This window comes from Argopecten irradians, chromosome 12, assembly GCF_041381155.1.
Source record: "Argopecten irradians isolate NY chromosome 12, Ai_NY, whole genome shotgun sequence".
Lineage (NCBI taxonomy): Eukaryota > Metazoa > Mollusca > Bivalvia > Pectinida > Pectinidae > Argopecten > Argopecten irradians.
Genome location: NC_091145.1, coordinates 38,109,637 through 38,121,476, shown reverse-complemented (window position 1 = coordinate 38,121,476; position 11,840 = coordinate 38,109,637). Strand labels below are relative to the sequence as shown.

Genomic DNA, 11,840 nt, shown 5'->3' with positions numbered 1-11,840 from the left:
TATCGTAAGTTTTGTATGAAAACAACCGATTTCCTGAAAAGCCTGATTTTTTGTAATGATGATTTGAACAATTCTATTCACGCAACTCACTCAATCATAGTCAGAGGGAAATCGCTCAATTAGGAACTGCGAATACAAAAAGCAAACCTGAATAATGTAAACAATAATTTGTATCAAATATGCTTATACTTATAGCACTAACTGTTCACAGTTAATCTTACAAAATAAAACATGTACTAATATTCGATAGCATCTTCCGAATGCGATAGGATGCATTCTGAACATATTTCGCCAGGCTAACTCACACTATAGGAGTCTGTAAGTGGGCAGTGCGGTGATAGTTATGTTTGATTTTAGAGTCACGCAAGCATGATATTGTGTGCATATAAGGAACAATGATGCAAACATTAGCAATTGTATTTATCGCGAAAATAACAACCTCGCAAAATCTGCACACTTGGAAATAACAATAATGTACAAATATGGACACGTTAACATGATAATACCTAATTTACTTTTACAAATGATTTCTTTTTATCAACATATTTTTTGATGATGATGGTGATAATGATGATGATGACATGTGGTGGTGCTGTTGCTGATGCTACTGATGATGGGGGTGTTGGTAGTGGTGTTGGTGGCAGTGATAATGATGATGAGGATGACGATGGTGATAATAATGATGGTGATAGTCGCGAAAATAACAACCTCGCAAAATCTGCACACTTGGAAATAACGATAATGTACACATATGGACACGTTATCATGATAATACCTTATGTACTATTACACATGGTTTCTTTTAATCGTAGTATTTTTTTGATGATGAAGAATGATGATTATTATGATGTTGATGATGATGATGAGGTTATGCTGCTGATGATGATGCTGATGACAATGATGGTGGTGATAGCAGTGGTAATGATGATGAGGATGATGATAGTGGTGGTGGTGGTAGCAATAATGATGATGGTGATAATGATTCTGGTGATGAGTAGAAGTAGTAGTCGTAGTACGATGATGATGCTGATGAGGATGACGACGACGATGAAGATGTTGATAATTATTATTGAATAGTAGAATGAGGAGGAGGAGGTGGAGGAGGTGGAGGAGTAGGTTAATGCTATGAAGATTATATGAAGCCAAATTTTCTTATATAGAGTATAGCCGGTGAAGTTGAGCCCCCGCCGCCTGCGGATACCTCGACATTTTACTCCTTGGACCGATTCACAATAAGTAACTCTTTGGTTGACGGCGCCCTGACCTCTGAGGTCAACTTTCCAGGTTTGTAGATCTTAAATAAATACAAAAAAAAACAAAACAGTTATCTCAAATGCTATCTAGTAACACTGTATGAAGGATGGTTTGTTTGAGTATAAATACAATGTATAAGTTTGGTGCTTCTTTCATGTATTACATCAAGAGGCGGTTCATGAACACTAAATATAATCTCCAATATTAAAATCCATTTTGGGACTCATAAAGTAAATCGAATACTTTCGGTATAATTCCTTACCCAAGACCACACAAATCCTAATAAACATATTTGAAAGAAATAAGCAGATATATCCTCATCCTGAAAGCTCTCTTTTATCACTTTGTCATTCTCATTGAATTCCATAGAATTCACTAAGTCTTTGGTAATTGATCTTATGGTTTTAAAAGGACCAATCATATTCTTTAACTGTTGTTATTGCTTCTGCACTTCATTTTATAAAGTAGAGCGGTATGTTCAAAATTCATACGTTTCCATAGTATTCCTCCATATCTCGTGAATTTCCGACAAGTTTTTCCAAGTAAATGGTCTGCTTCTGACATAAACAGCAGTTAAATTAAAATATATCAAAAAATAAGCTCCCTTAAAGATGCTCCACCACCGACAGAGCATAAATGAAACCCATCATTTAACAATAATGATGTCGTACAGCTAATTTGTACACAGATGTCGTGCAGCTTATTTGTAATCAGATGTCGTAAAGCTCATCTGTACACAGATGCCATGCAGCTTATTTGTACACCGATGTTGCATATGTCTGCCTTTATGTATTTTCATATTTTGTACCCAGATAACGAACCACTGTGTGTGCGGTTTAAAGCTATAGTCTATGACCCTGAAACCCGGGGTATAAAGCTGACCCTCCAGGTGAGCGATGCCAGTAACACGAATCCTCTGTCCGTTTTAAATGTGGATCCCACAGACCTCAACGCCTGGATACCTTATACTTACCAGATCGCGCCTGCTACAAACAGGAAGGTAAGTTATTAGTTTTATATCAGAGATTATAATTTCAAGAGAAACATTTATTAAGAATACCGAAAGAGTTTTATTCTGTATTTTGTCAATATCAAGTAAGTTTATAGGTATATGCTTCGATTTGCATTGAAGGTATTTTATCATTTCCTTAAAGCTGACAATGCAAGCTAAAACATTTTTAATAGATCTACCTGACGGCCAGCTACCACAACTCTGGGGAAGTTTTCCTTGATGATATCTCAGTTTTTCCAGGAATGTGCGGTGAGTATTCAGATAAATACTTAGCAGTCTTTTAGAGTAGTCCGTACAATAGACAACATACATCGTCAACAATTCACGTGATTAGCCTGCACGGTTGCGTCTGAGACTTTTCATAAACACTTTTTCTAAATAAAAAGGTTTAAATTGTCATTGATGGGTAAACATAATCCGGGATTTTTGGTGTAAAATATGTTGGCTGGTATCGGCTATGTTGCACTGTGGTATTGGCGCCTACGCAAAGCGGCAGTGCAGCAGAATACTAAGTGACAGTGCGTCATGCGGTATGCGACAGTGAAGCAACCGGCAGTGCGACAGTTTGGCATGATAATCGCATTGTCGCTCTTTGCGTCGCGCATTGCCGCATGGCACATTGTAACTCTTCGCTTACCAAACTGTTGTACTGTCGTTCTTCACTTTGCGCATTGTCGCTTGGCGGATTGTCGCATAGCGCACTGTCGTATTGGCGCACTGTTTCTTGCCGCAATATCGCACTGTCGCATGGGGCATTGTCGCATTGTGACAGTTGTACGTGGCCAGTATCAGCCACAACAGATTCAGGCCGTTGAATCAAAATTGCCAAGGAATCGTTTGAGAGATCGTGCACAAATAAATGTCGTACTGTCGCATTGGCAACGATACAAAATAGTTGATATAAAAACGTATGTGGGTAAAGCAGTGGAAGAAAGTATTATTTCAAGAGCAATGGGTAAAATAGCATTCCCAGTGCAGTGCGTAAAATATATTTTTCAAAGCACTGGGTAAAATAGTATTCCCAGATCAGTGGGAAAATTAGTATTCCCAGAGCAGTGGTCGAAAAAGTATTTCCAGAGTATTGGGTAAAATAGTATCCCCAGAGCATTGGGTAAACTATAATTCTCAGAGCACTGGGTAAAATAGTATTCGATGAGCAGTGAGTGAAATAGTATTCCAAGACGAGTGGGTAAAATGGTATTCCAAAAGCAGCGGGTGAAATAGCATTCCTACAGCAGCGGGTAAAAAAAAATCCCAGAACAGTGCGTACAATAGTATTCCCAAAGCAGTGGGCGAAATAATGTTTTTTACAGCAGTGGGAAATACAGTATTCCCTAAGTAGTTGGTAAGATAACAATCCAAGAGCAATGGGTAAGATAATAATCCTACAGCAGTGGGTAAGATAATAATCCTACAGCAATGGGTAAAAAGTATTCCCAGAACAGTTCGTAAAAATAGTATTCCCAGACGAGAGTTGGTGAAAAAAATTCCCAGACGAGAGTGGGTGAACAAATATTCCCAGAGTGGAGTGGGTGAAAAAATATTCCCAGACGAGAGTGGGTGAAAAAATATTCCAAGGGCAGTGGATAAAAATATTCCCAAAACAGAGGATAAAATAACATTCCGAGACTAGTAGGTAAAATAATATTTCTCAAACAGTGGATGAAACAGTAATCCCAGAACAGTGGATGAAATAGTATTCTCAGTCGGTTGGGTGAAAAATATTCCTAGAGCAGTGGTTAAAAAATATTCCCAGAGCAGTGGGTTAAAAATCATTCCGAGAGCAGTGGGTAAAATAGTATTCCCAATCTGTAGATGAAATAGTATTCCCAGAGCAGTGAATGAAATAGTATTCCCAAAGCATTGGATGAAATAATATTTTCTGAGCAGTGGATGAAATAGTATTTTCTGAGCAGTGAATAAAATAGTATTTTCTGAGCAGTGTGTGAAATGATTTTTCTGATCAGTGGATGAAATAGTATTCCCAGAGCAGTGGATGAAATATTATTTCCAAAGCCATGGATAAGATAGTGTTCTCAGAGCAGTGGGTGAAACAGTATTGCCAGAGCAGCGGGTGAAATAATATTCCAAGAGCAGTGGATGAAATAATATTCCCAGAGCAGTGGATGAAATAGTATTTCCAGAAATGTGGATGAAATAGTATTGACAGAGCAGTAGGCGAAATATTTTCACAGAGGAGTGGGTGAAATAATTTCAGAGGTGTGGTGAAATAATTTCATAGAATAGTGGTTGTTATTTGTCTTCAGAGAAGTTTTTATATTTTCATTTTGTGTCCTCGTCAATACACGTGTATTCCGTGTGATTGTTTTGTGATTCTTGGAATTAAATTTCATAGATGAATCTTCAAAATAATCTTACTATATTTACCAATTACCACACCTTTCAGATTAGTACACGTCAGGTTAACACACAGAAAGCTTCCAACCAAATATTTGCCCAAATACTGATGTCAGAAGTGAGTTAAAATAGATAGGTTACGTTGCAATGTTTACCGGGACCCGGATAGCGACTTAACAACATTATGACGTCACAGAAAACACGGTCTAAGTTAATTACCAATATATTTTTAAAAAATGGTAACGTCATTTTCTCTGCAGCGTTGAAAATAACAGATATAAAGTAAAAAATAATCAAAGAATGGTTAATATGGCATAAGCTGTAAACGTATCAATGTTTTGTGGACGTGGACGTTATTTTTCATTATAAAACTTTAACCTATAAGTATCGTCTGTTACAGACTTATGTAGCTCTATTCCTTGCGATAACGGAGGAACCTGTACACAAACTGGAAATGAGTTTAGTTGTGCCTGTGCAAATGGCTTCGAAGGGAGTACGTGTGAAACTATAAGTGAGTATAAGTTTTGTTAATAAAATGATAATTTTTGGTTGTATAAATATTCACATTAAAACTCTCACTTTTTAACAATTGGGAGTGCAAGTCTGTTTACACTTTTTCGCCCTCTTCAGTCCGTCTCGTCTCTCTGATCAGTCATATCAAGTTTCTGTTAGACCTATATCGTTCCGTTCCATGTGCCGAAGTCCTATATTACGTTTATAGTTATTCCTGGAAAAAGCCATACCTCATACTTTTTTTCTCTTATGATCATATATAATATACAATATACAACTGTTTTAATAGCTTGTCACCCTTGATATCTATGATATACATGATATATCTGTTTTAGTAACGTGTCAGCCTGACACCTGTAATGGAAGAGGTACATGCCTTGTAACAAATGGTGTACGAGTATGTAGCTGTAACCCGGGCTATGTAGGAGATAGATGTGAATCTAAAGGTAAGATTAATAGGATCTTTCGCTACCTTGAGTGTAGGACAGGGAAATGCCTCGGGGTAGACAGTCGTGAATCTCCTCTTCGGGTAAAGATTTGCCAGTCCTACTCTCAAGGTAGGGAAAAATCTTTTTTGTTCTGTCCTTGTAATTCCCACCCCATCCTCCTAAAAATATATATAAGAAAAACAACCCACACCCGATTAACACATATAATTGCATCAAAACCATTTAAAAAGTCATTTAACCTGGTATACATCAACGAAATATGTGAAAGCGTGTGGACTTCCGATTTCGATGATCATTAGATCAAAGTTCAACGCGCCCGTGAAGCAGGAGTTCGGGGTCATAGGTGATACTGATTGTGCACAGGTTGACGTTTATTTCATAAACGTTTTATAACTTCCGGTATATCATGCGATTATATTCTACGGTTTAGACAGAGAAAAGAAATCGTACCCTCACCGTAATTTTAAATATTTCTTTCCGATCGGGTAGAAAGCCAGATTTTTTACTGTTAAGATATATATTTGAAGTCTTGAATGTCTGTTTAGATCTATAACCATCCGTTTTTATGTGTCTAGATCTATAACCATCTGTTTTGTTTGTTCATATCTATAACCACCTGTATTGTGTGTCCAGATATAAACCATCTGTTTTGTGTGTCTAGATCCATAACCATCTGTTTTGTTTATTCAGAATCAAAAATCAGCTATTTTGTTTGTTCAAGTCTTTAACAATCTGTTTTATGTGTACAGATCTATAACTATCTGTTTTGTGTGTTCAGATCTAAACCATCTGTTTTGTGTGTCTAGATCCATAACCATCTGTTTTGTTTATTCAGAATCAAAAATCAGCTATTTTGTTTGTTCAAGTCTTTAACATTCTGTTTCATGTGTTCAGATCTATAACTATCTGTTTTCTGTGTCAGATCTGTAACCATCTCTTATGTGTGTTCCGATTTATAACCATCTGTTTTGTTTGTTTAGGTCTTTAACCATGTGTTTTTATTCAGATCTGTAACCATTTGTTTTGTGTGTCCAGATCTGTAACCATTTGTTTTGTGTGTCCAGATCTGTAACCATCTGTTTAGTATGTTCAGATCTGTAACCATCTGTTTAGTATGTTCAGATCTCTAACCATCTGTTTTGTGTGTTCAGATATCTAACCATCTATTTTGTGTGTTCAGATCTCTAACCATCTGTTTGGTGTGTCCAGATCTGTAACCATCTGTTTAGTATGTCCAGATCTGTAACCATCTGTTTAGTATGTCCAGATCTCTAACCATCTGTTTAGTATGTTTAGATCTGTAACCATCTGTCTTGTGTGTTCAGATCTTTAACCATCTGTTTTGTGTGTTCAGATCTCTAACCATCTGTTTAGTATGTCCAGATCTGTAACCATCTGTTTAGTATGTTCAGATCTGTAACCATCTGTTTAGTATGTCCAGATCTGTAACCATCTGTTTAGTATGTTCAGATCTGTAACCATCTGTTTAGTATGTTTAGATCTGTAACCATCTGTTTAGTATGTCCAGATCTGTAACCATCTGTTTAGTATGTCCAGATCTGTAACCATCTGTTTAGTATGTCCAGATCTGTAACCATCTGTTTAGTATGTCCAGATCTGTAACCATCTGTTTAGTATGTCCAGATCTGTAACCATCTGTTTAGTATGTTCAGATCTGTAACCATCTGTTTAGTATGTTCAGATCTGTAACCATCTGTTTAGTATGTCCAGATCTGTAACCATCTGTTTAGTATGTTCAGATCTGTAAACATCTGTTTAGTATGTTCAGATCTGTAACCATCTGTTTAGTATGTCCAGATCTGTAACCATCTGTTTAGTATGTCCAGATCTGTAACCATCTGTTTAGTATGTCCAGATCTGTAACCATCTGTTTAGTATGTTCAGATCTGTAACCATCTGTTTAGTATGTTCAGATCTGTAACCATCTGTTTAGTATGTCCAGATCTGTAACCATCTGTTTAGTATGTTCAGATCTGTAACCATCTGTTTAGTATGTTCAGATCTGTAACCATCTGTTTAGTATGTTTAGATCTGTAACCATCTGTCTTGTGTGTTCAGATCTGTAACCATCTGTTTAGTATGTTCAGATCTGTAACCATCTGTTTAGTATGTTCAGATCTGTAACCATCTGTTTAGTATGTTCAGATCTGTAACCATCTGTTTAGTATGTTCAGATCTGTAACCATCTGTTTAGTATGTCCAGATCTGTAACCATTTGTTTTGTGTGTTCATATCTCTAACCATTTGTTTTGTGTGTCCAGATCTGTAACCATCTGTTTAGTATGTCCAGATCTGTAACCATCTGTTTAGTATGTTCAGATCTGTAACCATCTGTTTAGTATGTCCAGATCTGTAACCATCTGTTTAGTATGTTCAGATCTCTAACCATTTGTTTTGTGTGTCCAGATCTGTAACCATCTGTTTAGTATGTTCAGATCTGTAACCATCTGTTTAGTATGTCCAGATCTGTAACCATCTGTTTTGTGTGTTCATATCTCTAACCATCTGTTTAGTTTGTTCAGATCTGTAACCATCTGTTTAATATGTTCAGATCTGTAACCATCTGTTTAGTATGTTTAGATCTGTAACCATCTGTCTTGTGTGTTCAGATCTCTAACCATCTGTTTTGTGTGTTCAGATCTCTAACCATCTGTTTTGTGTGTCCAGATCTGTAACCATCTGTTTAGTATGTCCAGATCTGTAACCATCTGTTTAGTATGTTCAGATCTGTAACCATCTGTTTAGTATGTTTAGATCTGTAACCATCTGTTTAGTATGTTTAGATCTGTAACCATCTGTTTAGTATGTCCAGATCTGTAACCATCTGTTAAGTATGTTCAGATCTGTAACCATCTGTTTAGTATGTCCAGATCTGTAACCATCTGTTTAGTATGTTCAGATCTGTAACCATCTGTTTAGTATGTCCAGATCTGTAACCATCTGTTTTGTGTGTTCATATCTCTAACCATCTGTTTAATATGTTCAGATCTGTAACCATCTGTTTAGTATGTTTAGATCTGTAACCATCTGTCTTGTGTGTTCAGATCTCTAACCATCTTTTATGTGTGTTCAGATCTCTAACCATCTGTTTAGTATGTCCAGATCTGTAACCATCTGTTTAGTATGTTCAGATCTGTAACCATCTGTTTAGTATGTCCAGATCTGTAACCATCTGTTTAGTATGTTCAGATCTGTAACCATCTGTTTAGTATGTTTAGATCTGTAACCATCTGTCTTGTGTGTTCAGATCTTTAACCATCTGTTTTGTGTGTTCAGATCTCTAACCATCTGTTTAGTATGTTCAGATCTGTAACCATCTGTTTAGTATGTTCAGATCTGTAACCATCTGTTTTGTGTGTTCAGATCTAAAGACGTCGCGCACAATGTTCGGTCACTTTTATGTAACGTCATTGAATGTAAAAGACGTCATTATTTTATAACATGACGAGCGCAATTGACGTCATTTCCGACATTCGGCAAACCTGCAAGACAAAGAAAAACGCAATTTTTCGAATATTTTTTTTTTAAATTTTCTGTAGAGATTTCGCTCACGTATATTGAAGCAAAAACATATTTTTTTATTCTGAATAGAAAACATAATTCCTAATATAAAGTCATTTTTCAACGTCGTGAACTTGCGTGACAGAACAGTCAATCTAAACATTTCATTTTGTGTCATTTCTGCAAGACAAAGGTGCTGTTCGATAAACGAGTAGAACGACGTCGCAGTCTATATTTTCTGACAAGTTATTAAAAAAGAAGGAAAATGTATTTTCATATTAACAATTCATGACTCTATGTCATGAATTAGTACCGTTTTATACTGTCTGTATTTGTGGTTTTTCACTTTTGAATCTTTTCTCTTCAGATCAGTCGATCGGCAAGTCTACAAACAACGTCCACCATTTTGAAGTATGACGTCACACTTTATTATAACGAAATGACGTCATGATAGTGCGTTTTCGGGGAATCTGTCTCAAATTTTACCGACATGTGGTGTTCAGTATGACCACAGTGACACTTTAACTGAAATCGCATACAGATGCGTGTTTCATCTGTCGCGCCAAAAAACGTCATTTGCTCAACAAAAGCGCATCAATAGAAAAAAAAATATTGCAGAAATTTTGATAAAAGTCCTCCCATAATTGAATAAATATATCCTTTCTGTTTTTCAATTAAAAAAAAATAGTATTGCGCTTATATTACTTTACTGTTCAATGCTTTTTTCCAATGAAATTCCGGCGTGACGTAAAAGTGACCGAACATTGTGTGTTATGTCATAACCATCTGTTTTGTGTGTTCAGATCTAGAACCATTTGTTTTGTGTGTTCAGATCTAGAACCATTTGTTTTGTGTGTTCAGATCTAGATCCATTTGTTTTGTGTGTTCAGATCTAGAACTATTTGTTTTGTGTGTTCAGATCTAGAATCATTTGTTTTGTGTGTTCAGATCTAGAACCATTTGTTTTGTGTGTTCAGATCTCTAACCATCTGGTTTTGTGTATTAATATCTATAACTATCTGTTTTGTGTGTTAATATCTATAACTCTATTTTTTGTGTGTTAATATCTATAACTGTCTGTTTTGTGTTTCTATATCTCTAACCATCTGTTTTGTGTGTTCAGATCTCTAACCATCCGTTTTGCGTATTCAGATCTATAACCATCTCTTTTGTGTTTCTATAACTCTAACCATCAGTTTTGTGAGTTCAGATCTCTAACCATCTGTTTTGCGTATTCAGATCTATAACCATTTGTTTTGTGTGTTCAGATCTAGAACCATTTGTTTTGTGTGTTCAGATCTAGAACCATTTGTTTTGTGTGTTCAGATCTAGAACCATTTGTTTTGTGTTTTCAGATCTATAACCATCTGTTTTGTGTGTTCAGATCTCTAACCATCTGTTTTGCGTATTTGGATCTATAACCATCTATTTTTTGTGTTCAGATCTGTAACCATTTGTTTTGTGTGTTCAGATCTCTAAAAATCTGGTTTTGTGTGTTAATATCTATAACTATCTGTTTTTGTATGTTCAAATCTCTAAATATCTGTATTTTATGTTCAGATCTCTAACCATATGTTTTGTGTGTTCAGATCTATAACTATATGATTTGGGGGCTGAAGTTGGCTCCCATTTTAGAGTCTTGTTTAAGTAAAACGGAACTCGGAACCAGTTCCGAATTCTGTTTAAGAACATTTTCTATCATTTTAGATAATAACAGTCACACTAAAATGAGACAAAAATTAGACATACTAAAAATGATGTCTGTTGTCTTTTTCCATGGGTTAGTAATGATAAATCAACTTTACTTTAGTTTTCGATCAACTCCCATTTCCGATTTCCATTTCAGTAAAAGGGAACTCGATACTAGTTTCGGGTTCCGTTTATGGAAATGTTTTATCGTTTTAGATAGCATCATTCACTGTGCTTTGGACATATTGGAAATGCTGCCTGTTGTGGTTTCCATGGGTTATAAGGGATCTCCCTTAATAACGACAACAAGTGGCAAGAAACGGCAACAAACGACAATACCTAAAATACGAGGAAAAGTTAGTGACAACACAGGATATGTTATTCAGTACATTGAAATGAACATTTCTACCAAGTTTTATGATGATTGATGCAGAAATGAAGTAAATAGAGCGATTTGAATATTCTGAAATCGGCCACTGGTCAATGATAGGTCAAGTGACAGAGGTGTGCTGTGACGGTATACCGACAACACATTGTAATATCGAAAATATTTGATCAACCTAACGACAACAGAAGATATGTTGTTTGTCACACCATAATGCATCTATGTGCAAAATTTCATTAAGTGTGGGTTAAAAAAGACCGATCGTTGACTGTCACCCGCATGTACACTCGTGTGAACGAGTGTATAGGGTCTCGCTTCTGTTTGTCAAAGCATTGTTGTGTAAACATTATATTATTATAGAACTCTCGGCAATACTCAATATACAAGTAAATTTCGAGACACTACGAACGTAGACGTTGTTCGACTCCAGATCCCTTATATATATATATGTTGGCTGTCTATTGCCGATAACTTTTAATTTCGGGATGCTTACAAATACTAAACTTTTATATTTTACTCTTTATTTGACGCTTTATGTTATATTATTTTCACTGGCACATACTGCATGCATTTAAAAAAAATATGGATTTTTAACTTTCAAAATTTTGAATCCCGTCCTGCCGGTAAACAAGATTTCACAAAACGTATTGCAAAAAGT

At 35.9% G+C, this 11,840-nt stretch overlaps 1 protein-coding gene across 1 annotated transcript in view; it reads left to right on the top strand.

The window, feature by feature from the left end:
- The first annotated feature begins 1,051 nt into the window (after positions 1-1,051).
- The window catches only part of LOC138336495 (fibropellin-1-like), an 81,142-nt gene continuing 70,353 nt past the window's right edge, over positions 1,052-11,840 (top strand). The window contains exons 1-5 of the mRNA XM_069285993.1: positions 1,052-1,284; positions 2,067-2,254; positions 2,440-2,515; positions 5,025-5,135; positions 5,473-5,583. Of these exons, the coding sequence (XP_069142094.1) occupies positions 2,509-2,515; positions 5,025-5,135; positions 5,473-5,583 (229 nt within the window). The 5' untranslated portion in view covers positions 1,052-1,284; positions 2,067-2,254; positions 2,440-2,508. The remainder of the gene's footprint in view (positions 1,285-2,066; positions 2,255-2,439; positions 2,516-5,024; positions 5,136-5,472; positions 5,584-11,840) is intronic.